The 24,388-nt window shown below is 39.1% G+C and overlaps 1 protein-coding gene and 1 long non-coding RNA gene across 13 annotated transcripts in view; one reads left to right on the top strand and one right to left on the bottom strand.

Moving 5' to 3' along the window:
• CD44 (CD44 molecule (Indian blood group)) overlaps positions 1 to 24,388 on the bottom strand; it is an 83,010-nt gene that overhangs the window by 8,209 nt on the left and 50,413 nt on the right. Inside the window, exons 6-14 of one of the 12 annotated variants that reach the window (XM_036428464.2) lie at positions 22,201 to 22,326; positions 19,560 to 19,673; positions 18,985 to 19,125; positions 15,148 to 15,276; positions 12,170 to 12,271; positions 10,061 to 10,150; positions 9,069 to 9,260; positions 5,457 to 5,510; positions 1,904 to 1,975 (exon numbers count right to left, since the gene is read on the bottom strand). In XM_036428464.2, the coding sequence (XP_036284357.1) occupies positions 1,904 to 1,975; positions 5,457 to 5,510; positions 9,069 to 9,260; positions 10,061 to 10,150; positions 12,170 to 12,271; positions 15,148 to 15,276; positions 18,985 to 19,125; positions 19,560 to 19,673; positions 22,201 to 22,326 (1,020 nt within the window). The remainder of the gene's footprint in view (positions 1 to 1,903; positions 1,976 to 5,456; positions 5,511 to 9,068; positions 9,261 to 10,060; positions 10,151 to 12,169; positions 12,272 to 15,147; positions 15,277 to 18,984; positions 19,126 to 19,559; positions 19,674 to 22,200; positions 22,327 to 24,388) is intronic. The other 11 variants (XM_045577807.1, XM_045577808.1, XM_045577809.1 and 8 more) reach the window with 11 other exon arrangements.
• Positions 1,708 to 24,388, top strand: part of LOC123651887 — a 24,105-nt gene continuing 1,424 nt past the window's right edge. Inside the window, exons 1-2 of the long non-coding RNA XR_006740871.1 lie at positions 1,708 to 1,719; positions 15,433 to 15,435. This is a non-coding gene — a long non-coding RNA (uncharacterized LOC123651887). The remainder of the gene's footprint in view (positions 1,720 to 15,432; positions 15,436 to 24,388) is intronic.

The raw sequence follows: 24,388 nt of genomic DNA, 5'->3' as shown, positions 1-24,388 counted from the left end.
GATGGGAGTGAAGAAAAAGACACCCGTGAAGTTAGGAAATACACTTTGTGAAAATAAACATGCACTCTATAAAACTGACCTGGCCCAAACAAGAACCACAGTCAGCACAACAGATAAATTTGACCAGTAGGCAGATAACAGGAGAAGAGAGATTTTGCTATAGCTGTTGGTCCAGCCAGCCTCATGTTTTAATCTCTCACCATCAGTTAGGATTTCTAAGTCCCTCCAGGAGAAACATGTTTCCAGAAAAATGTAGAATGACCTGTTGAAACTCGTAGATGCCCTGGGGTTATTAACCAGATGGAAGGAAATGTATTCTCCCCTTAAAAGGAACATTCTTTCCTATATCAGAGCACCCATCTTACATTCGATTAGAAGCAAAAAATGGAGGCCACAGTCTAGTGAGTGCGAGAAAGGGCAGTCCTGTGGATGGTCGAACTTGTGCACATTAGGTTCATTCATTATATAATTAGGGTTCATTCACTATATAATGTATTACAATGTGTGTGGGGAAATATTCAATGACATTGGAAAGCTGTGCCCCACTCCTCTCCCCCCCCACCTTCGCCCCAGTTGAGAATTGTAATTTGCTAAATAAATGGTGTAATTACACTTTTATATATAAATTACATTGAAAATGACTGGAAGGTCATCTATGAAAATGGTAACCAGGGCACTTCTGGATAGAGGGGTTAGATTACTGATTTGTACTTTTGTCCTTCAATTGCATTTTCTGAAATGTCTGCAACAATTAACGCATCACTGGTGGACTAATAACATGTTATACACATGTTTTTACATCAAGCTTTAAGATATTAAAATATGACCGGACAACTTGAATAATTTCAGCTGCCAAGTGGGCTGTGTATCTGTGCAATGAACTACAGCTTGGGAAATCAAGATGGACAGTCAGTCACTGCCCATTCGTCTTTAGGAGTCTTGGTTCTCCTCTGATTTGCTGCTCAGGGAGTGCTGCCTCTGCCTGACCTCTCCCGGGGTAGGTGAGCTTGGGGAGCAGGGTCTCAGGAGAGAACCACTTCCATTCATTCCTAGGTCCCTAACCCTGAGATTCCCCTCATTACCTCTCACTGGGGCTAGGACAAATCCTGCTGCCTGATGATTGTAAATTTCATCCCACCCGCCCTGTCCTCCCTGGCAGCCCACGCCTTCTCCATGTGCTCTGCCTCTAGCTGAGCCCAGGCAAGCTGAGGCAAGGGGTCCGGGCCCACAGCACATTCTTCCCTTTCCCACAGGAGGCTCAGCTTGGAGAGCTCCGAAGAGGAGGGATAATTTGCAACCCTAGGAAAACCCTCTTACAAATGCTTAACTCTGAGCCCAAGTCAAGTAAAGCATTTCCTTCCAATGGCTTAAATCTTGACACTCAGAAGAGCCAGCTGTCTCGGTCTCTTCACTGCACACGTAACACTTTCTGAAACTTTGTCTGTCTGGATCCGTGAAGACCCGTCCCTTGAGAAAAAGCACTTTGGGGACCAAAAGAATGTTTTCACTCCACCCAATGCCCTGTCTGCAATGTGAGAGGAATGTTACACATGTCATCCCCAACCCCAGAAATAAAGGGGAAACTGAACCATGATAGCAGGGCATGGGCAAAAACATGGAGTCCTCTGGACCATCATGCATTTGGGGAGGAAGCTTTAGGACCTAACGTGGCTCTACTTTGGGACCTGGGATAAAAGAACATTTCATCTTTTCCGATCTGTTACTTTCATCCATCTTTAGCTTGCCAAGAGGAACTATCAATTTCAAGGGTTGGACATTTAGGAAAATGTGCTTTCCAACTGCTGGCTTCTTTCTTTCTGGGACATTCAGAAAGACCTGCTTTTAGCATCATTCTCTCCTCTCCCCCCCTCCTTCCTCCCCCCACACACAGTTCAAAACTCACCTGGAATTTGAGGTTTCCTCATAGGACCCGAGGTCGTGTTGGGCCCACCTTCTTGACTATCTCTGTTGTGTCCTAAGGGGAAAAACAACATCTGTCATCCAAAGTTTGGAGGATGTAACGAGGTTTACAACACACGGAGCCAGCCTCTATACGCTGAAGCCACAGGCATTTATAAAGTGCTACTAGAATCTCCCCAGAGCCGAAACCGGTTTGGCTCAATGGATAGAGCGTCAGCCTGCGGACTGAAGGGTCCCGGGTTCGATTCCGGTCAAGGGCATGTACCTTGGTTGCGGGCACATCCCCAGGAGGGGGCGTGCAAGAGGCCGCTGATCTATAACTCTCATTGATGTTTCTAGCTCTCTATCTCTCTCCCTTCCTCTCTGTACAAAATCAATAAAATATATTTTTTTTAAAAAAATCTCCCCAGAAATGTTCCGTTTGATGCAGGCCAATGTATTGTTGAAACATGCTTTGTGTTTGAAGAATGAACATTTTCTTCTGCTACAAAACAAAACAGGAAAACAAACAAAAATCTCAGACTGAAAGGAAGCATTGCAAGACAAAGGATCCACAAGTCGGAACAGGAGGCTTATTACCAAAACCAGAGGCGTCATGTTCTAAAAGAAACTCTGAGACGTTTTGTGAAGAGACTCACCCAAAGGAACAAGCTGTGCTTTTTATTTGTGTGTATTTTTCTTTTTAAAAATATATTTTTATTTATTTCAGAGAGGAAGGAAAAGGGAAAGAGAGAAACATCAATGATAAGAGAGAATCATCGGTCAGCTGCCTCTTGCATGCTCTCTCCTGGGGATGGAGCCCGCAACCTCAGGCATGTGCCCTGACCAGGAATCAAACCATGACCTCCTGGATCCTAGGTTGACTCTCAATCACTGAGCCAAGCTGGCCAGACCCTTTGTATTTTATATGCTTCCTTTACTGATCCCACTAAAATGAAAATATCCCCCTAACATGAACTCCTACAGAGTGGGATTCCACTCTGAATCCTGAAGGCCTCCCAGGGAAGAAACAAAACAGGAAGCTGTGTGTGTAGTCCATGAATGAAGATGGCTGGGCTTATAATGAGACACTCTCCTAAAAGAGTCAACCTTCGGACTATACACAGCAGGCACTGAAGTCTTGATTATGATGGTTATTTTAAATAGGTGGCTCTTGCTTATGCAATCTGACCTTTATGTTAAACTCAAGTTTTACCTTAAGTCTGACCATTTCAACATACTGATGCCACTTTGTCAGTGGCCTCTCACTTTACAAACCTCAGAAAGAGTCCAAGACTCTTTTTCTCTAGCTGCCTACCAGAGTCTGTGGTCACTGGCCAGTGTCCACCTGCACAGGTCAGTGGATACTGGCCATTTAACTAGAGATCATTGGCCTCGAAAACCACTTCAGAGGTGCAGTCACCTCACTGGTCTTTCCCTGACTCACGGTAGCCTCTGCTATTTGTAAGGAAGGCCACAAAGGGACCATAATCTCTTTATGTCTATTTTCCAAAACAGTGCTCCCAGCAAGGAAAGATCTGGGTGTGTGTACAGCCAGATGGAACCGCCTGCTTGAACAATAGACACCTGCACAGGAGTGAAACAAAAGAGGCCGCTCCCGCCCACTTCAGGCAAAAGCCAAGAAGATAGACTAGATAGAGCAGGTCTCCCCTTGTGCCCAGGAGGTCTGCAAATGCAGCTGGGGAAGGACTGGCAAGGAAGGCAAGCTCTGCAAAGGGGAACACTGATACTGTAGTTGAAGAGGAGAGCCAATCTGAGACATGTGCACAGAGATCATTCGATTTGCCTTAACTGTGAGAAAAATAGTCTATGTCAGTGGTCTGCAAGCTGCGGCTTGCAAGCCACATGTGGCTCTTTGACCCCTTGAGTGTGGCTCTTCTACAAAATACCACATGCGGGCGCGCACATACAGTGCAATTGAAACTTTCTGGCCCATGCACAGAAGTCGATTTTCGGCTCTCAAAAGAAATCTCAATCGTTGTCCTGTTGATATTTGGCTTCGTTGACCAATGAGTTTGCCGACCAATGATCTAGGGCAATGCTTCTCAAGCCTGATATAGATGCAATCCACCTGGTGGAGCGGGAGGCTCTTGAGTCAGTAGGTCCAGGGTGGCTGGGATGCTGCATTAACAACCAGCAACTAGGTGGTGTCTCTGCTACGGGTCTAAGGACCGCAACTTGGAATCGTTGGGAGTCTTTGGATTTTAGAGAGCATGTCTTTTAGTAACAACTCCCTGTCTTTTCTAAATTATTTTCAAATTCCTGATGCCTCATGTTCTTCACAAGGACTCCAGGAGGTAACCAAGGCCAGTGTTCCGATCTCTTTTTACCTAATAAGGAAATTGAGGTTGAGAAAGGCTGACTGCCCTATCCCTGGGCCCCAGAGAGCTTTGGACTTTGGTCCTCACGTTAGAAGCATTTCTGATGAGCCCACTACATCCCTGTCCCCTTAGGTAAAAGGTTATTACTAAAACTACTATGCAAATGCCCATCTTCATTGTGCTTTAAGTGTGCGAATCTGTAAGCCTGGAGGCAACTCTACTTTCCATGTAAGCATGATAGCTTATAAGGATGACCTCACTTGCATGGGGCGCCTGGACTGGTGATGCTCGGGGTCACCTCGGTAAGACAGCACCAGCACAGCCTTTCAGCAGCCCTAGCATCAGTGGTCACCAGGAAACCTGCTTGTGTCAGACTTTTGCTGCCTGGAGTAATGTTTCCAGGAGTGTGCTCTGAGTCACGGTAAACAGGAATCCATTGACTAATGCATATCAGGTGGCAATTATGGTCACCACAGGTTGCTTTCTCCTGACTCTGTTTGTGAGAGGTGATAGGAGTGCCCTGGGTTTGAAACGTGGCTCCATCACTCAACTCACTAGTCATGTCAACTCAGCTAAGTTACTTAGCGGCTCTGAGCCTCCGTGTCCTTGGTAATAGTGGGATAATAGTACTTCTTATGTGGGCCACAGGGTATGTAGGATGAGTAAGTGAGTTAATAATAGATGAAACATATAAAATACATTTAATTTCATATATGACTACTGACCTACAGAAATGGCAGTTTGATAGGGTCTATCCTAATACATAATGAATTCTGATGAAATGTTAGCTATTATGCCATGTGTACTATCATTTAGTCTTTTAAACCAGACCAGTGACAATTATTATTGTTATTTTATTGGTTAGGAAATTGAGTCTCAGATCCTTTCAGCAACATCCCCAGTTTGTATGTGGAGGAGCTGGATCAAACAAGTCTTATTCCAAAACCCAGGTTTTTAACTGCTCTGATGTAGTGAAATGTTACCTTGAGACCCTGCTTGGATTCTCCCAGATCCTTTCCAACCCAGACATGCAGAATCAGAAACTTTAAGGATGGGGCCCAGCAGCGTGGTTTAATAAGCCCTTCCCGCTATAGTGAGGCATGCTAAGGACATTTGAGAACCACTTTTCGAGAGACAGTGACTCAAACATCATTCATGAATTATCAGCAGGTTCCATGATGACGAGAGTAAATGACTAAAGTGGCTCAAACTCACCGGTTGAGTCAGGTCCTTTCGTGGCAGGGTGCCTTCGGCTGGGGTCTTGTTCATCTGTAAGGAACAATCAGAGAAGGTTCAGTACCGTGTGTTCCAATTACACTGCCATCAGCATTTCCTCATGCTCTTTGCTTTCGTCACAAAGCTCAGTCTGTTAAAGGTAAGCAAAATGATGGCAAAGGACCTGTGAATGGGTCCACAATATGAATTTCTATTCATTTCTTAGTCCACTGATGAGTGGGCTAGAGATTTCATCAAAATTAGGAAACCTGGTTCAGCACAGACCATCAGGGTGACCAGAGGAAGTGTGGCTTTGGTAGAAACCCAATAACTGTAACACAAGAACAAAATGATTGTCATGTGTTCACAGGTCTGAGGTTGGGATTTGATACTGTTTCTTTGAAATAGGGACTCTATGATTTGAATGATGACAAAGTTGATCATTGAGAATGCATGTATTCTGTGGCTTAGGGCATAGGACATTTGAAGAGTATTCTCCAAGGCAGGAAATAGAAAAAGGTTTTGGTATGCATATAAGATCTTGGGGTTAAATTCAAAGAGAGAAGTCAACTGTTTATTTAAAGAAAATGTCTGAAAATAAGTGAAAAGAAAAGAGGGAGATGATAGCTAATGTGTGAGTAATGTACTCCTTTATTAAAACATGTTTCAAATATGAAATCTGCATTTTCAACACCAAGAGTTAATATAATTCATCTTCTCCAATACCCATCACCAAAAGGCTCTTGAGTGAGACAAGTTCATGAATTGCTAAACTCTGGATCCGAAGGTCAAATATTTAATTTAGCATATGGAGCTCTTACCCTTCCTCCTCCTCCTCCCACACATTTCCCAAAACTATACTGGAATCTTAAAACAAAAAAGACAATGATTTCATAAAATGACTATAGTTACCCATTGTGAAGGTACCTATAAGGAAAATACCATAGTCTGATCACCACCATTTCCCAAAAGGTGGAAGTAGGTGCCCTATAATGGCTCATGTATTTGTATAGAGGAGACACGACACATTGCTTTGTTCCTTGGCTGATGGTTAGAATAATGAAAAACAGAATTTGCTGAAAAGCCAGGACCAATACCCTCAAAATCACTACCACCATCACCATCATCATCACCACCACCACCACCAACCAACAACAACACCATCACCATCACAATTTCAGGTGTTTTAATTCTTAAGGTTAAGTATAAAGTCTGAGAAAAATTGGAAGAAATGAGAACTTTTTGAATTTTGAAAGAAAACAAAAAATGAGAGTTGGATCCCTTATTAATCATTTAATCCATGGAGAACCATGAAAAATCTATTGGTACCACCATGGAATGTAAAAGAAATGAGAGTACATCGATACCAATTTTGTAGAAATCCTTTTACTTACCAACAATAGTCTATGTAATCTTTCTAGGCTACTTAAAATTTAAACTCATATGTCACATGACAGGTCTCATTTTGCTAAGAAAAATTAGGCAATGCTCTAAGGTTCACTTCTACAGAAAAAAGCTGCAAATGATACTTGGAAATTTTAATGACTGAGGGTAGAACCATGCTGAACAAAGAACCAATGAGTGTGAGGGGCTCTGTCTTGCCAATATTGCCAAGGTTAGTATTTTTCCATGAAGCTTGTGTTTAAGTAATCCTTATTTTATTTACTAACTAGAGGCCTGATGCACAAAACTTGTGCAAGAGTAGGCCTTCCTTCCCCAGGCTGTGGGCACTGGCTTCCCTGGCAGCCCCAGATTCAATGTCCAGAACGATGTCTGGTCTAATTAGCATATTATGCTTTTATTATTATAGATGCCACTTTCACATAACTTTCACTATAATATATTGTTGTAATTCCATTTCATTATTAATTATTGTTGATTTCGTACTGTGCCTAATTTTTATAAATTAAACTTTATCAGTAGTCCCTCCTTATCTCTGGGATGGGCAGCCAAGGAAAGAGGCTACACAAGTGACATTCTGGGTTTCTGTCACCAGATCAGTCATCTGTTAAATATATTGAGTTCTCATAAGATTTATTCTTCTTTGGGGAAGGGAGAGAAAGAACTTATGCTACAAAAAAATTACAGCCATCCCTCCTTTTCTACTGGGAATATGTTCTAAGACCTCCAATGGGTGCCTGAAAAATACAGATAGTACAGAACCCTATACAAGCCTTTTTTCCCATACATACAAACCCATGATAAAATTTAATTTATAAATTAGGCACAGTAAGAATTTTACAACAATAATAAAATAGAACAATTACAACAATCTACACTAATAAAATAGCAAGATGCAAATTGACTTGCCTTTGCAACTCCCACCAGCCAATTGGGAGTGAATATGCAAATTAACCCAAATATGGCAGGTTATTTTGCATACATGAGCCCTGGGGCTGATGCAGGCATTCTGCACCACCCCAGACGCTCTGAGCCTCTAGGCAGCAGGCGGAAGGAAGGCTCATTCTTGCACAAATCTTCATGCATTGGGCCTCTAGTATATTATAATAAAAGTTATGTGAATGTGATGTTAGGGAGTAAAATAAGGGTGATTTGAACACAAGCACTGCAATGACATGACAGTCTACCTGATTATGGAGATGGCTATTAAGTGGCTAAGGGGAGGGTAGCATATATAGTGTGGATACATGGAACAAAGCGATGATTCACAGGTGGAGACAGAGCAGGACAGCATGAGATTTCATAAAACTACTATGAACAGCACACAGTGTAAAGCATATGAATTATTTCTGGAATTGTCCACTTGATATTTTCAGACCACAATTGACAATAGGTAACTGAAGCCATGGAGAACAAAACCCTAGATTAAGGGAGGACAACTGCATGTTTAAAATCACTAATATTTAATAGGCATTAGTGGTATTAGTACTTAACCAGAAGGAGGGGATTTTAGTTTCATAGCCAGAGTAGTATTTTCTAGTTCCTTTTTCTACAATGTTAGTTTTTTAATACAAATGGAGAAACAAACAAACAAACAAACAAAAAAACAGAAGGACTGTTTGAGAAAACAAGTCTCATTCTGAGTCCATGTCCAACTTAATTGAATGTCATCTTCAGCCATCTCTTTGCCACTAGAACAAGAGATAGTGCCTATTCATTAATAGTTGATTTTATCATAAAGTTTTAAGTATGCATCATAATTAGAGGTTTATCCGCAAGCCCTTCACCAAAAGTAAAATTCACCAATCCATCTCATGAAAGTATGAGATAATACTTACAGAGCCAAGGTACTAGTATATGGAAATTATTCACATGTTGGGTAAAACCTTACTAAGTAGGCAGCATGTTGTTAGTTGAATAAAATAAAATAGCTAATATTTAACTTCTTTGACCTATAAAACTATCAATTTCATATGGATCAACTTAATATGTCACAAGATCAGAAACAAGGCAAAGAAAGAAATTCTACCAAAATAAATAGAAATGACATCAGCAAATGAAAGCATTCTTAATCTCAACTAAGCCTAAGTTTACTTGCACTAGAATGAGGACATGATAAAAACCCTTCGCAAGTCACAAATCAGCCTAATCACAGCCTTCACAGAAAATGCCCCGTATAATATGAAAGTATGTGTTGTTTTTCTACATTACCTGGCAAGTGACCATCAACATTAACATTAGAATCTCCAACAGTAACTTCAGTAACTCCAGGGGACTCAGTGTTAGCAGGGGTCACTGGGATGAGGGTTGTGTGCTCCTTAGTGTCTGGGGAATGAGGAGTATAACCTTCCACTGAAGTAGCTGAGTCTTCAGGAAGATTTCCACCTCCGCCATCATGCCTATCTGTGTAGAGGTGGAGTCAATGGTAAACCGACATCTGTGAGGCCACCACCCATCGTGTGCTTGTCTTTAGAACATGCAATTACTGTAAAAGCTTCCCACTTTTTATTTGTGAACACAGAGCAAAAGATAGTCTGAGTTACACTATTGCACAGAACCTATATTTTGCAATTGACAATACCTGGACATCACTCACGGAAGAGATTTTGGTGATTCTAATGCCCAGAAAAGACATTCGTTGTAACATCTACCTGGGTTATTAAAATAAGGATTATGCCACTACAACTGTGACCTTGAAGCCAACTTGGATTCTAGATAATCTTGAGCTCAATTGGACCCACCTATAAGGGAGTGGAGGAAACTTATCTTTGAATTAAATGGTAAATGTGCTGTGATTGGAATAGCCAATACAAGGATTCCAAAACCTGAGGATTTATTTTTTTCCTTTTCCAGAAGTCACTGCTTCCTAATCACCAATTCCATGGATTAATGGTCCAGAGTATAAATGGCAAAATATTATAATTAATGCAAGGAAAACAGGAAGTATAATTCAGATCTTTATACCAATTATAAATCACAAATAAGCAATCTAAATCTAGAATTCAAAAAACCCGACTTTTAAGATTAAGATATATAGTTGCATTTCATGTACAATGGCTTCTAAAAAGTCTACAAAGCAGAAAAATCAGAGGCCCATCACCAGCACACCTTCTAATCAGAAGTAACAGCACAACAACAGCCAAGGAATGCACCTCCACCAAAGACACCCATAACTGAAGCCACCTGGGCTTTACCATCCTTACTGCTAGATGTTGGAGTGGACATCATTGACTGGTCTTTATCTTCTTCCAAGCCTCCATGTGATGTAGAAAAGCTCTGAGTATGACTCTGCTCTGTTTCAATGAGGGATGAATCCAGCATTAGTTTGAAGCCATAAAACAAATCCTGTTATCTTGCTGACAGAGAGGATTTAGCTAGAGTGTCAGGTAAGAGCATAAGAATACCAAGGTTTGTGCATACCATTCCCATCTGATTGATTAAAATGTACAACACAATTCTATTTTACCACTTGGCTCTCAAGAGCCTTTGTTTGTTTTAGTATAATCAACAAAGATAAGGTGCCAAACATAAAGCCTGAGCCAAAACTTTATCTATCCCAGATCATCCCGACCCAATGGTAACATTGCTTCCATCGCTGAGAAAAACCAGAGTACATAGACACAGAGGAAGAGCAATGTTTGAATCCCAGTGTTCTCATCAGCAACCAAGAGCACCCAGCTGTGTGTCAAGAAGTGTGCCTGCAGGGAAACAAGTGGTATGACCATAACCACAAAAGAGGAAGAAGTTCATCTAGGATGACTTGCTCAGGTAACTCAGATCAAATGTATAAAAGGAAATGTTTTAGTCCCTCCTAAGGAACATTAAATTAAAGTTGCCTTTTTACTCCACTGTTAGGTTTTTGATCTCATCTGTGGATGGAGATTCTCATCATTGTACAGAAACACCAGGAAACGCTTGCCTGGGCAAACACAGGGCCCTCACTGTAGTCCATGCAATTTGAGGTTGAACCACTGCCCATATTTGAAATCACTCTGACTGTTTTGAGTTAATTTCTTTTGTATTCTAAGAAAAGGACTGACCTCTGAGTTACAAGTGCAAGCACCCCATAAAGCACTCCCATAAGCCATGTCCACCACCAAAGTAAACATTACAACCAGAAGAGAAACATTCACCAAATCCCAAACCAAACATCAAAACAAAGTTAACAGGGACATAAAGTGGAAATATTATACAAGACCCTCGGTTGGCAGGGACCATTCTTTGATGTATCTGCATCCTGTTTAATGCTTAATACTGTGCTGGTTACATTATTTTATTTTTATCATTGAAAGTATTACAAATGCCCCCCTTTTCCTCCAGTGACCACACTATGGGTTACGCATATTGTTACATTTTTGACAGTCAACCCATGCTTGCTGACTTTTTCCTTTGTCTGAAGGGCACATGTAAATAACTGTGTCCATTATGCATAGCAAGCAGTGAAATGAGGCCTTCTTAATTCTGGAACTCTTTCATTGTCTGTCAAGAAATTACAAATGACTTTAGGCTGATATCTAGGATAGCCCTGTACATATAATGAAAATTAAGTTTAGCATTGCTTCTACCAGATGTTTAGTGATAGGAAGAAGCATTAGCAAATGTTCTAATTTGTACCCAGGCCTTGCCACCTTTGTCAGTTGTCAGTAACATGCCTTGCCCCTCTTCTATAGGCTGATGTGGTTTCCCTATTTTCTATGATTATATGTCCCAAAATGGTCTTTTCACCACCATTAAAACAACCTATCCCTCTTCTTCTTCGATTGAAGAAAAGATGGGAATCAAAAGAGGGTGGTCAGTGCCCAGCCAGTGTGGCTCATTGGGTGAATGTCAATCTATGAACCAGGAGGTCACCCTTCAATTCCTGGTCAGGGCATATGCCCGGGTTGCAGGCTTGATTCCCAGTAGGGTGCTTCTATCTCGCTCTCCCTTTCCCTTCCTCTCTGAAATCAATTTTTTAAATATATGTATTTTAAAAAGGGGCTGGTCAGTTAAAACATAGAAAAAACCACTGTCCTAGCCATGGGCTTAAATGACACTGCCATAATTACTACTTATGGAAAAAACAAGTTGAATGGAATCACACTTTTTTTTTTTTTAAACATAAAGTCATTGAATCTGAAAGTACCAAGAATAAAGGGAAGAATCACATTTAAAGAACTCCACCAAGAAAATATAGAAGAAATAAATTTCTGAGCTCAGCCACAAAGCACTAAATACACCATTCCACCACCAAGCTCTGGATCTGGGCCAGTGTGAGCAAGAACTGAAGCAGGAACACAAGTCAATAAAGGGCTGAGTGTCATTATCCTTACGAGTTGTCATTGGACGAGGTCCTGTCCTGTCCCAGTCTTCCACCAAACCTGTGTTTGAATCTGCAGAAGGCTGAAGTGTTGTACTATGGCTGGAGTCCATATCTGAAGGAATTAAATCAGTGTTATAGTTGGATTTCCTAAACTACTACCTGAGGGTGGTTTATGATCTAGACCCAAATTATTCTTATATTCAAACCTGGATAAAAGGAAAGAAAGCACATACTGATTCATGTCTCTAGAATTGGAGTAGATTATGGCTTCTTCAAGAGATCCCAACCTTCATTGAAAGGTTGAGTTCTATGAAATATTTTGCTTATTTTTGCTGAGTCTGAAAGGACTCCAACTGAGCACATGATGGGCCTCTCAAACCTTGCAGAGAGACACACATAAGCCAGTATGACTTGTACCACTCCATACACATTGCCTTTCTTATAGACACATGGGATCCAACACATGGAGAAAAGACAATGTTCAGGTACCCTTCTGTCACATACATCCTTACTTGGCAAAATAACTTTTTTTACAGCCCTCTTCCCTGCATTGGTCTCTTCCACTTTACAAAGGGAACATGCAAATAAAACATAAATTCATCACCCACTGTGACCCAAGTAGAAGCCACAGGAAGTATTCAGAAGCAAGGAATAAGAAGCCATGGAAATCAGTGTATCAGTCATCCTGTCAACACAGATATGTGGTATCTTTGAAAATTAATATGTACAATGTTGAGCGGTACTGAAATGTCCCTGAAATAGTCACAAATGCTTTTTTAATGGTGATCATAAATCAATTCTGTTGAAATAACAAGTCCTGAGTGCAGTAAAGACCAAATAACCTATAAACACTATCACAATTGTTGGCTTTCCGATTCAAAGTCAACCCACACTGCTGCCTCTAGGGAGATTTAATCAGTTCCAGATGACTCCAGAGGGAAAAAATGGAATATTGGGTACCCATGTCTACACTGCAGCCCTTACATACAAAAAGAAAAGAAAAACTAAGATCTTTGGAGGAAAAAACATGGCTGATTCTATCATAACAGATTTAAAAAAAGAGGAAAGGCTAGCTAACCCAAATCAAAACCCCACATGACTATTTTCCCAGAAAAAGTCCTGTTTGTGGATGATCTCTAGACACTCTTGTTTACCTTGCCTGTTATCAGCAGAATCTTTCATGAGGTATCACACGGTACTATAGTTTGAACCAATGCACTTGTCCTTGTCATGCTTATCAATTTAATGGAATCTCTTTCCGTTCATCTGTGTGGAGTCTTAACACCGATTTTGAAGTTATTTCACTGTGGCTTGGTTTTCCACTAATATATCATCAGAGCCTCCAGCAGCCACATGCATAAACATGTGTGTGATCTGCATGTGGCACTTCAGCCACTCATATGATGGCTACAGCCTAGCCATTCAAACTCATCTTCCTTTATGACAAATGGATCTGTTCACTTCAACAAATTCATTTCTTGGCTTTCCTTCCTTTATGCCTCTTCTTACACGAGTTTTCCCACAAAAACTTTCCCTGACTTTCTTTCTCTGACTATCCAGGATTTCCCCCCATTTTTCAAAAACCAGGTCCAATCCACCTTTCTCTGATGCTCCCTGGAGAGTCCTCTGAATTTCTCTGGTGTTGGCAACATTCATTTGACATCTACTACTTGCTCTCTCGTATTGTTAGATATATTGTGGTGCCGAATGTTTTCTTTTCCTACTTAAGTATTAACTTCCTTAAAAGCATGAACCATGAATTGTACATTGTTGTGGCTCCACATGCCTTGTACAATATTAATCGATATTTAATGTCAATGTTGTTTTTAATCACTAGTAATTTGGCAATAACTGTTCATTAGTATTTGAGAATGACACAATTAAGGGGGTTCTAAAGATACAAAACCATAAAAACTGTTAAATTCATTTTGGAGATAACTTTGTTCAATTCACTACCAAGAGACACGGTCATTGTGCTCTTGGAACTCATTTTAATAAAGTTCATGTTGTACATTCCCTTTGTAGCTTAGATCCAGATTATGCAATGCTATAAATAATAATTCTCAATCCCATATTGGATCTTTGGTTTATCTCCATTTTTGGAATGTTACATTTCTGTGACCAAGGCATCTTGTTAAGTAACAAAACTCGAGTAACTCTTCATGGGTATAATAAGGATCATGGATTCTTTAAATTAGGAAAGCCTGAGAAAAGGTCATCATCTGCTACCAATTCTTGCAGATTCTTTAGGGAAAGTTGTCATCTGTTGTGATAAAGTAAGACTTTTTTTAAAATATAAAAACTGGTTATATCCTCCATTCTTACAGAACTACAACTAGTATCTTTTTATTCTCTCTCTCACTCTCATTTAATTGTTTATTAATTGCTGAGAGATAATTTGAATGATGTTTAAGAAAACAGATTCCATTCTGTGTCCATTTATGAAATTCATAAACATTTATCGAGGATAAAGAGTGGTCTAAATCTTAAGTCACATGTACCATATTTATCTCTAAATGTAGTAAGAGTAAATGATAAAGTTTTCTGAGCTTTTTCATTATTTTTTTAGAAGGAGCACTCACCAATTTTTTTATTTTTATTTTTTTTGGTAGAGAAAGCCAGAGACAAGTTATATCTTTGAGTCTACAGTGGAAATCTATCATTTTATTCTTTTAAAAGCCCTGCTCTTAGGAGTAAATGAAAAAGGACTCTTGAGACTGCTCCCTCTTCAAAGAAAATGACTTTCACTCCTATCATTTTAGGACCAATTCTCTTTTAACTCTCCTGCCAAATTCTTCACTCTCAGCTCAGCACTTCAGATTCAGATAAATGGGTATATCACTTCTACAAAGGAAGCAAATTTTTGAAGAAACTTCCATTTCCGTCTTAGGAAAGTAGAGTGGTCTAAAGCCAAGGGCTTATTTCTAGGAAAAGAGCCATTTGTAGACTTTGCCAAAATATAATATAAAAAGGTTCAGAGGCTATTACCCATTCTTCTTTCTGTTTGATGACCTCGTCCCATTGGATGTGAGATTGGGTCCCAAAAATAAGTCCAGGAACTGTCCTCTTGACTCGGTGTTGTCATTCTTTGATTTGGATGGGTGTCATGAGCTGAGGCTGGTGTGACTATGCAGTTCAAGCAATTGTCAAAGTGTTAGTTGACATCTGACCAGGAATAACTGATTTTTTAAAAATACACTTTTTTAAAAAATCTGAACAAGACAATGAAAACATTTTCCTGGTATCGAGGGCCAGGAAGTTATATAAACACAGAATGTTTTAGCAGATATTAGTTCATTCATGCTCATTTTCTTAGCAAGCAGCATGCGAACTGAAGAACACAAAAGCACCGACAACTTCTCCAGTGGACAGGAGATGAGTTACAGACATCAAGTGAAGATGAAAAAGGAGTTCTTGACCCATGCCATGTTGCCACCATCCCCCAAAGGAGGAAGTATAAGAGTCCAAGCCCATGATGTCATTCCGAGACAACCACATCCTAGTGAAATGCACATTACGATGGTAGTGAGTTAAAGAAGGAATCAGGTAACAGCTTCTTATGACATAAACATGAGAGTAAGTGCCATTATCTCAAAAGCATGAATGAAATCCATTAGAAGCATTACTTTTTTTTTTTTTTAATTTAGAAGCATTACCTTTTAACAATGAGATTTATGGCACAAATGACATGTAAGAATGTAGCACATCCTTTTGCTTCATTCCATGACAATGAAGAAGGATAGGTAGAAAAGATTACAACAGTAGCCCCTTAGCAACAACCAACCACATCACATAGCTAGTCACTGAATCTGTTGCTCTGCCAGGAATGCGTTCAGGAGTTGCCACACACATAAAGTACATTATGCATTATATTCTATGTCGCCAAAGGAAGCATGGGGATATCTCTCACTGACACTAAGTGAGAATATCATCCTTAAAGGGAATTCATGTTCTTTTACAAGACAGGGTGTATTGCAATGTTTCTGTGATGCAGACAAAAAATCACACATAGGAGCTCACAGAGTCAAGTTATCTGGCCTCACTTAGACATGGTGACAAGACTTGAGCCCAATTTTCACAATCCCACAATTCAAGAATAGAGAAGGTATTTATTTTATAAGTCTGGGGGGTGGGGGGGAGGAACTTGTATAATCAAGAAGAAATCTCAAACAGACATGGCAAAATGGCCAGATGATATCAGACAGGTATTTTTCTCAAGATGTCTGGTTTCATTTCTTCAAACTTTGGGGTTCTGACCAGATGCTTTCTAACAAGCCCAGTATTTTATAGAACCATGCTATAAAGTGTGGATGCACATCATAGAGTAGATTCATTTATAAAACCAGAGAAAGTATTTTATCTACAAGATCAGAGTTTCTGCTACAACCTCACCAGGGAATGCCCCAAACTAGACCTGAAAATGTCATACAAAAGAGCATATTGTCTGTGTCTAAAATAAAAATAAAACTTATTGCCCAGCTGCATGGCTCAGGGGTTGAGAATCAACCTATGAACCAGGAGGTCATGGTTCTATTCCTGGTCAGGGCACATGCCCAGGTTGTAGGCTCAATCTCCAGTTAGGAGGCAGCCAATCAATGATTCTCTCTCACCATTGATGATATTCTCTCTCTCTCTCTCTCTCTCTCTCTCTCTCTCTCTCTCTCTCTCTCTCTCTCTCTCTCTCCTTTTCTCTCTGAAATCAATAGAAATATATTTTATAAATAAATAAATAAATCTTATTGTCTTCATCCTACTCTAGCACTGGGATTCACTTGTTATCAATGGGAGGGAAAAAGACCTCAAAATCTTAAGTTTTGCTTCTCACTGACTGAATCATTGCCTCCTGACAAGTAATGAAGTGAGAAAAACCACTGAATGGATTATAAACAAGAAAATTTTCACCCAAACATAACCTATTGATTCAGTTTTCAAATGCATGAACACATGCACATACACTCTGCTTTATATGTCTTCTATCATTATCTTTATAAGCAAAATGACCTTTTAAATACCCACTAACCCCACTGTTGTTTTCAACATATGGGTTAACTGAGTAGAATTTCCACTGTAAAATATAAAGGTTGATTCTCTTCTAAGAAGGTGTAATATTCTCATTCAACAATTTTATTTAACTATATACAAATACTTAGAACAAGTATAAATTAAGTATTTGGATTTTTGCATAATTTTTCCAATTAAATTATTACATCCTTACTTCATATTTGAGCTTTGAACTATAATCAAAAAGAGGGTCATTTCTGTATAACACTCATGGGTTTCATCAGTTTTCCCCGGGGCCTTTCCTCAGACCTGTGATATAGCCAATATGTCTATTGTGCTGTAACATTCCATTGATAAGGTCCAGAGGTCACCACCAGAATTTCTTTATGTTCTGCAAGTGCTGAGAAAAGAATTGCTGAAGCTAGTGCTTCTTTCCCTCTGGGAGGTTCTGTTGTCTGGATTTTCAACTACCCTTCAGTAATGATGTCCCCCACCCCTCCCCACCATCACCTTCTGACAATAGGCTCATGAATTCCAAGCTTTTTAAGTAGCTTTCTGCTTTTTAAGTACAAATTGTCTTAAATAATCTCTGAAATATAGTATTGGGTCCCAAAGAGGACTGGTACAGAATCATCATTCTGTTTTTTGTTTATTTTTGTATGTGTATTTTTTTTTAATTTGTAATTCTTTATTTTTTGACAGAATCCCGTTCTGAAGAGACAACTTATTTCTTCTTCTATCAGAAGATGTTTCTCTCTCTCACTCTAACTTCCTCTATCAGAAAACTCTGTTCTTAACTCAGCCCATAATCTTCAGGCATGTAGCCAATCTATCAGGTAAGTAGTGAAGTCTAGGCATGTTGGACATATTCAGTGCAATATCCAGGACGTATTAATCTATGTCTTAGCTGATGTCTGAAATGTTTCTTTTGTTGTCTGAGGAACATTCTTCAATACCAAGGAATTCCCAAACCCTTTTGGTTTCTCCCTTCGGATTCTAAGCGGATGTTTCTTATATTTTTGATTTAGGAACATCCAAAAATGATGATTGAGGCATAGTTTTAAAAATGCTATAGGCTGTTATCCTAAATGAAAGCTTCTTCTATTCCAAATATGATAGGCATCTCTCCAAGAAACAGATGAAAAGTATACTTCCTACTTTTTTGTCCTTTCTTCATTGTCTACTAGTAGTGAGACTTGTGAGTGTTCTAGAAAACCTGAGATATTTGCATATAAGTACAATTAATAGCAAAAAGTATGCCCCCACGTTACCCTGGCTTAAAAACAGAGAAAGAACAGCTAGTTTTCAAATATAGACCATCTGAGCTATTAACTCTCCTCCAAAGAGTAAAAGGGATGCCTTTCTATAACGCAGTAAGGAACAGAATGTGAAGAACTGCATTCATAAAAGATCTTCATAGAAAATAGAATTCCAAAGATCATGGCACCAGTCAAGCTTTCTTTCAAGGTGCCACTAGTAAGCACCAACAGAATACACTCTTCATTATACATTTTCATAAACACATACAAGTCACCCAACTGGAACCACTAGGAATCTTTGACTCAAAAACCTTATCTCAAGATATTTTTTAAGTTTCACTTTTTAAGTATGTTGTCTTTTGGGGCAACCTGGCAAGTTAGCATTTTTCTTCCAATTTCTAAGACTTGTGTGCAGATTTGACAGCCCTTCATTCTCTGGGGATTTAAAAAATTTTACTCTGTGATAATAGAAGATGTGGCCGTGTCTAAAAATAGTCTTCCCTATTCTTTGGAATCACTTTACTGGCTCATCTAACCCAGAACTGCTAACCGCCATCCTTCTTACTTGTGCTTGTAGAAAGTTGGGTCTCCTCTTCCTCATGATGTTCATGGTGAATGAGAGGAGACTGGTCTTCCGGGGCCCAGTTTTCTCCATAATCACTGGTGCCACTTCTGACCACATCTGTTGTGATGACGTTTATATACACTGTAACTTTTTTTATCAACTAACCTTTGATGGTTTGTTCTTCCATTACAGTACATGATATTGAACAGCCTGAGCAACTACTATCCACACTTCTGAGTGACTTCACTAATCTCTTGCAAGGAAAAAAAAAACATTGGGCACGGAATTTCTTAATGACGACTTGTTATTCCACCATAACCACTTTCTCAAGGGCAGCACCATCAACCATTTTAATGTATTCATTCTTATAATGGAGCAACATAAAATATCTTGTGCCCAGATGGTATGAGTGATAAATGACCCTTAAGTTGAACTGAGGATCGTCATGAAAATTCTCTAAAAATTTGTGATGAGATATTAACTACATTTCCCACTGTGTCCTGTCAATTGACCTTTGCAGCATCATAGACTTTGAGGGGGAAAATATCTTTAATTAAGAATGCATATCCCATTACCAGTCATCCTTGTGGTAGTCTGAAGTGATACTTCTGGATTTAAAAAGTCTGGGCTCCACTGGCTCCAATTCCGGTTCTGTGTTGAGTGGTCAAAAACCCGTGGTGTGGTTGAAACTGTGGTAACGATGATGAAGTTATTAGGAAAATGGTTATTTCTTGAGCCTTCACCACCTGTTTTGCACTTTTCCCCCTTCTTTGGTCTGTCCAGTGAATCATCTATACCAGTTTGTATAGATGGTTGAATGGAAATGGAAGGAAAGCATAGAGTGCCTTTGGCTTGGTCCAGACATATTGTTAAGCATCTCAGTGTCCTTTGCATTCTGCCTTTGGGGCGAGAACATGAGATCTTCTGGAGAAAGCAGCCAAAGAAGCTGCAGCAGGAAGAAGAAAGCTTTGGAAACACCAGCCCTCCACCGAGGATAACCAAAGACGGCAGAGCGTTGCCCATCCATGCAGTCGGTAATGTCCTTTGCATTTGAAAGCCCAAGGAACTTGCATCACTGGCAAGTGCACTACATGTAGATCCTCAGGATGAAAGGTAGGTACCTGGAAGTTATTCCATGATGATCACTTTATCTCATTTGTAGTTTTGGTGGGAAAAGAAATACTCTGGGCATCCAGAACTTTCCTATAGATGATTCTAAGAAAGATTATCTACCTATAACAGCCATATGATTTAGCTATACACTTCTGAATATTTATCAAATACCTATGATATACTCATCAAATACAAAGCACTTAACCAGCAAGCCATTCACAGCCATTGGGGGGGAGGGGGCGGGATGGGGGAGCAGAGAACAAGATGAATAGATCCAGAAGGAAAACACCATAGGGAACCAACCACCAGCATCACAGGAGCTCACCAGGGGGAAGGGGGAAAAAAGAATCATATATCCACCAGTGCTCTGATACTGTCACCCAGAATGATAGGGCCAGAATAGGAGACACACCCAACAGAAGGATTATGATAAAATCAGAACCAATGTCTTATGTGAAAAGGTATATTGGCAAATCCTAATTCTTACAAACTTTATATCGATACCCAAATAATACAAAACTCTTTTCAGAACTATACTACTATCATCTCTATTTCACAAGTTAAAAAAAATCAGGTTTGGAATCACTGACCATATTCTCAATAAGTATGAAAAAAAGTGGCAGTTTTCACATCCTTACAGAAGAGAGAGGCATCCTGTTGAATTATGTGCACAAGTGCCAAGCAGAAAAGTTAAATGAAACCAGAAAATATACCACAAAGATGAAAAATATCAAGGGAAGTTTTCCTCTGTACTGTGATCACAAAATTTATTTTTAGGTTGATCTGTTTGGATTGAAAACCCAAAAGTATTTAGTTTCTCATTTCTAGACCATCTTTTTGTTGGTGGCCCACCTGGAAGATGGGGCCACATCCTAACTCAGGAGACTGGGTATTAATAAAGTTCCAGTGATTTTGGTTATTTAGCTTTCTTCCTGAAGTTACTAGAAAGAGTTTCCTAGACTAACCTCTGCAGAGGTGTCCAGGCTAAGGAGTATACCATAATGCATCTAGTTTATCTCAATTTTTTGTTCTATCAATGCAATATTTTTAGATGCTTTCAAGGCCTAAACTATTTTTTTTGGCTCTCTCCCTTCCTGAGTGCTGTCCTTCTGGGGATGATTCTCTCAGATTAGAATGGACAGAACCCAAAACAGTTCATGTGGCACCCTAAATGGAACCTTCCCTAAGGAAAAGCAGAGCTGTTATGAAATCAGGTCTAGGATTCTCATGTCTGTTCAGCAATATCCTGGATCATTACAGGTATGAATAGGAAACTCATTATCTGCAGAATATTAGACCAATCATTGTATTTTTAAAGGACATTTTTTTCAGCTCAATTTCCACTTATTTTCTCAAAAAGTTTTATAATTGTCACAAATTTTAATACTATTATGCAGTGGTTTCACTATTTATTCTTAATAATTGGCACTGTTTTGTTCAAGCTCAGCTGACATTTGTCCTTTGCTTCAATGTCTTTCTGTTACATTGGTGCCCAGTTTGTTTGTTAAAACTTTGGATTTATTTCCTTGATCTCAATCAGGTTTTGATTATCTAAGACCATTCTTGAGTTCTAATTACCATTGTTTAAGCCTTTTTAGGTCTTTCTAAGTCTTTAATTTAGGATCATCTACAACTTTGAATTAATATCCTTCCAATCATTGCTTCAATAGACCATGAGTTCCTTGAAGGCAAGAGCTCTGGCTTTTTTTCATATTTGTGTTACCAGCACCTAAGCACAGTGACTACTCAATGAGTATTTATTGTAATATTTTACTGTGCCATTTTCTGACAAAGTTCAATGGTTAAAAAAAAAAAAATCTGTAGCAACAGACCACATATAATAAATAAAACAGGAAGAACATGAGGCACTAGAAATTTCATAAAAGATGCTTTTCCCATTTCTTCTCCAAATACAGTTTGGCTTCTATTAAAAATATATATATTTCTTCCTTTAACATCTCATCAAGGTATGACTAAGGTGTGGTCATAGGCTTATGCTCATTGTTTATATCAACTGTTTCCCAAAAGAGATACTCTTGAGCATCACTCAGATTAATTGGTAAGCCTTGCATAAATGGTTCTACTATAATTGATTATTCTTACTAGTGCTGGAGATAAAATCTTCATCATCATCAATGCCTGTTCCAGAATGAATGGGGTGTTTGTCTCTTTCATCTTCATTTTCTTCCGTTGGCGCCCAGCCTGCTGAGATGATATTTGAATCCGTACCTGTTGTGGTGACTTGCATTAGTAGCTGAGCTGGATGCCAAGTAACCCATTCAATAAAGGAAGAAAATTAGGCACAGAGTGTAAGATGGAATTGCCAAGATTATAAGAAGAAAGTGAAACATTTGGCGCGTATACCTCTAAATTAACATATCTTGGTCTCTGAAGCTAAACTATGGATCTAAAAACAATTTCCTATTATCTTTACAACTGAACATTCTCTTTTAAGAAGTTAAAGAATAAATATAGACACAACCCAACCAAAGAAGTAAAAGAAATAAAAGGCAAATAAACACTGCCTCATGCTTTTAGATACACTTAATAACTTATTAAGTACGTGTCATTAATATCCTTCCAATCACATTCTCAAGTCCATTGCTTCAATAGACCTCGAGTTCCTTGAAGGCAAGAGTTTTGGCTTTTTTTCCCCATATGCCCAGAATAGGATGGTAATGTTTCATGTATGTGTGCCTATTTGCTTTGTCAAGCTACTTTAAAAAAAAAAACCCTTAAACTCTAAATACATCAGTCATTTCTAAAATTTCATAGTTATATTCACAATTTGCTAATTCATTTTTTATCTTCTCTAGCATCATATCAGTGTACTGTAAAGACAAATGAAAGCTACACTGCAGTTCCCAGAAATACTTTAGCATGCAAGGGACAAAAGTCAGTTAATTAACAGAGGAAGTCATAGCTAGCATTTGTTAGTCAACCCTTCTGATTGCCGAAAGTGGCAGACAGTAGCCAGGATTTGGAGAAATCTCCCTCTTCTCCTTGTGGAAGCAATCACAAGAAAGACGGAAACCCTCCACCTCTTCTCCATGGTTACTGCAGAGGATGTCTCTTTACACAAAGGGTTTCCTACATTTTGAATCAGATTCACGCTATCTTTTGGAATGAACATTTGTCTTTTCATCTGTCTCTACCCCAAGAATAGTTCCATTGATCAAAATTTGCTGTATTTTGTTAGCTTTAGCTAACAAATAACTTTTCAGGCTATTGTATTTTTCTCCTGAAAAGTAAAAAAATGTCAAATGACTTGAATCATTGTAGAATACCTTCATAGTCAAAATTTTGTCTGACATGAAGAAGTACCTGGCTCCTTTTCACATTGCCCCTTATTAGCCTCCTCCTGGGTTATCTTAATTCTATAGAATGAAAAGAAGAAATGTGCTTAATAGTGCTATAAAATCAACTATTTAGACCTCAGAGTTCATGGTCCTTCTAAGATCATTAAAAACATTTGTAAAACCAGAATGGACTGTAGATTTTGACAGTATCCCCAAGGTCAATGAAGATTATTGAAGACTGTCAAGAAAACATATGAAATGAGATAATAATAACGTACTACCAGCCATTATTGTTGTGTGAAGATGGTTCTTGGATTCTGATGGTTGAAACAACCATGAAAACCAATCCTCAGCTTCTCGCCTCTTAAAAGCACAGAAGTTCCATTTCTTTCAGAGGCCCAAACTGGAGTTCATAGGATGCCAGAGATGAAAGTACCCTAAATATCACCTGATCTTAAAATATGAAAAAACTGTGCTGTACAGATCTTGACTTGTGTGAAGTCAGAAAACTAAACAACAGAAAGGTCTCAAGAGGAGCATGAAAGCTGTCTTTGAATTTTGAAAAGCAATAATGTAAAAGAGGAATTAAAATTTGTCTGTGATCCAAAAAGGCTCAATTGGGACCTTTCTGGAGATGACTATTCTTCCAAATGTTGAATTTAAATGTTAATCATCTGAACTACCCAACAATGAGCTTCTTCATGAAGAAAGATGTGCCTCACCATCAGAAAGATCACTTAGGAGGAAAGTTGTATAAGAGAATAAATGATTAGAATTTTTTATGGAACTAGACCATTTAAGATCTCCAAATCTGAGCATTTATGATTCTAAAACCTAGTTCTTCAGATTCTTAGCCCTTCATCTTCTGCAAATTCTATCTTGGCCAACCAATATCATTCTCCAAGAATTTGGGATATGATATTTCTGTTAGCAGTTCCAGACACATTATCCCAAAGACACAGAAGGATGACACAAGAAGTGAAAAATGGGGG

Source organism: Pipistrellus kuhlii, unplaced genomic scaffold (genome assembly GCF_014108245.1).
Source record: "Pipistrellus kuhlii isolate mPipKuh1 unplaced genomic scaffold, mPipKuh1.p scaffold_m20_p_9, whole genome shotgun sequence".
NCBI classification, from domain to species: Eukaryota; Metazoa; Chordata; class Mammalia; order Chiroptera; family Vespertilionidae; genus Pipistrellus; species Pipistrellus kuhlii.
This window is presented reverse-complemented; position numbering and strand designations above follow the sequence as displayed.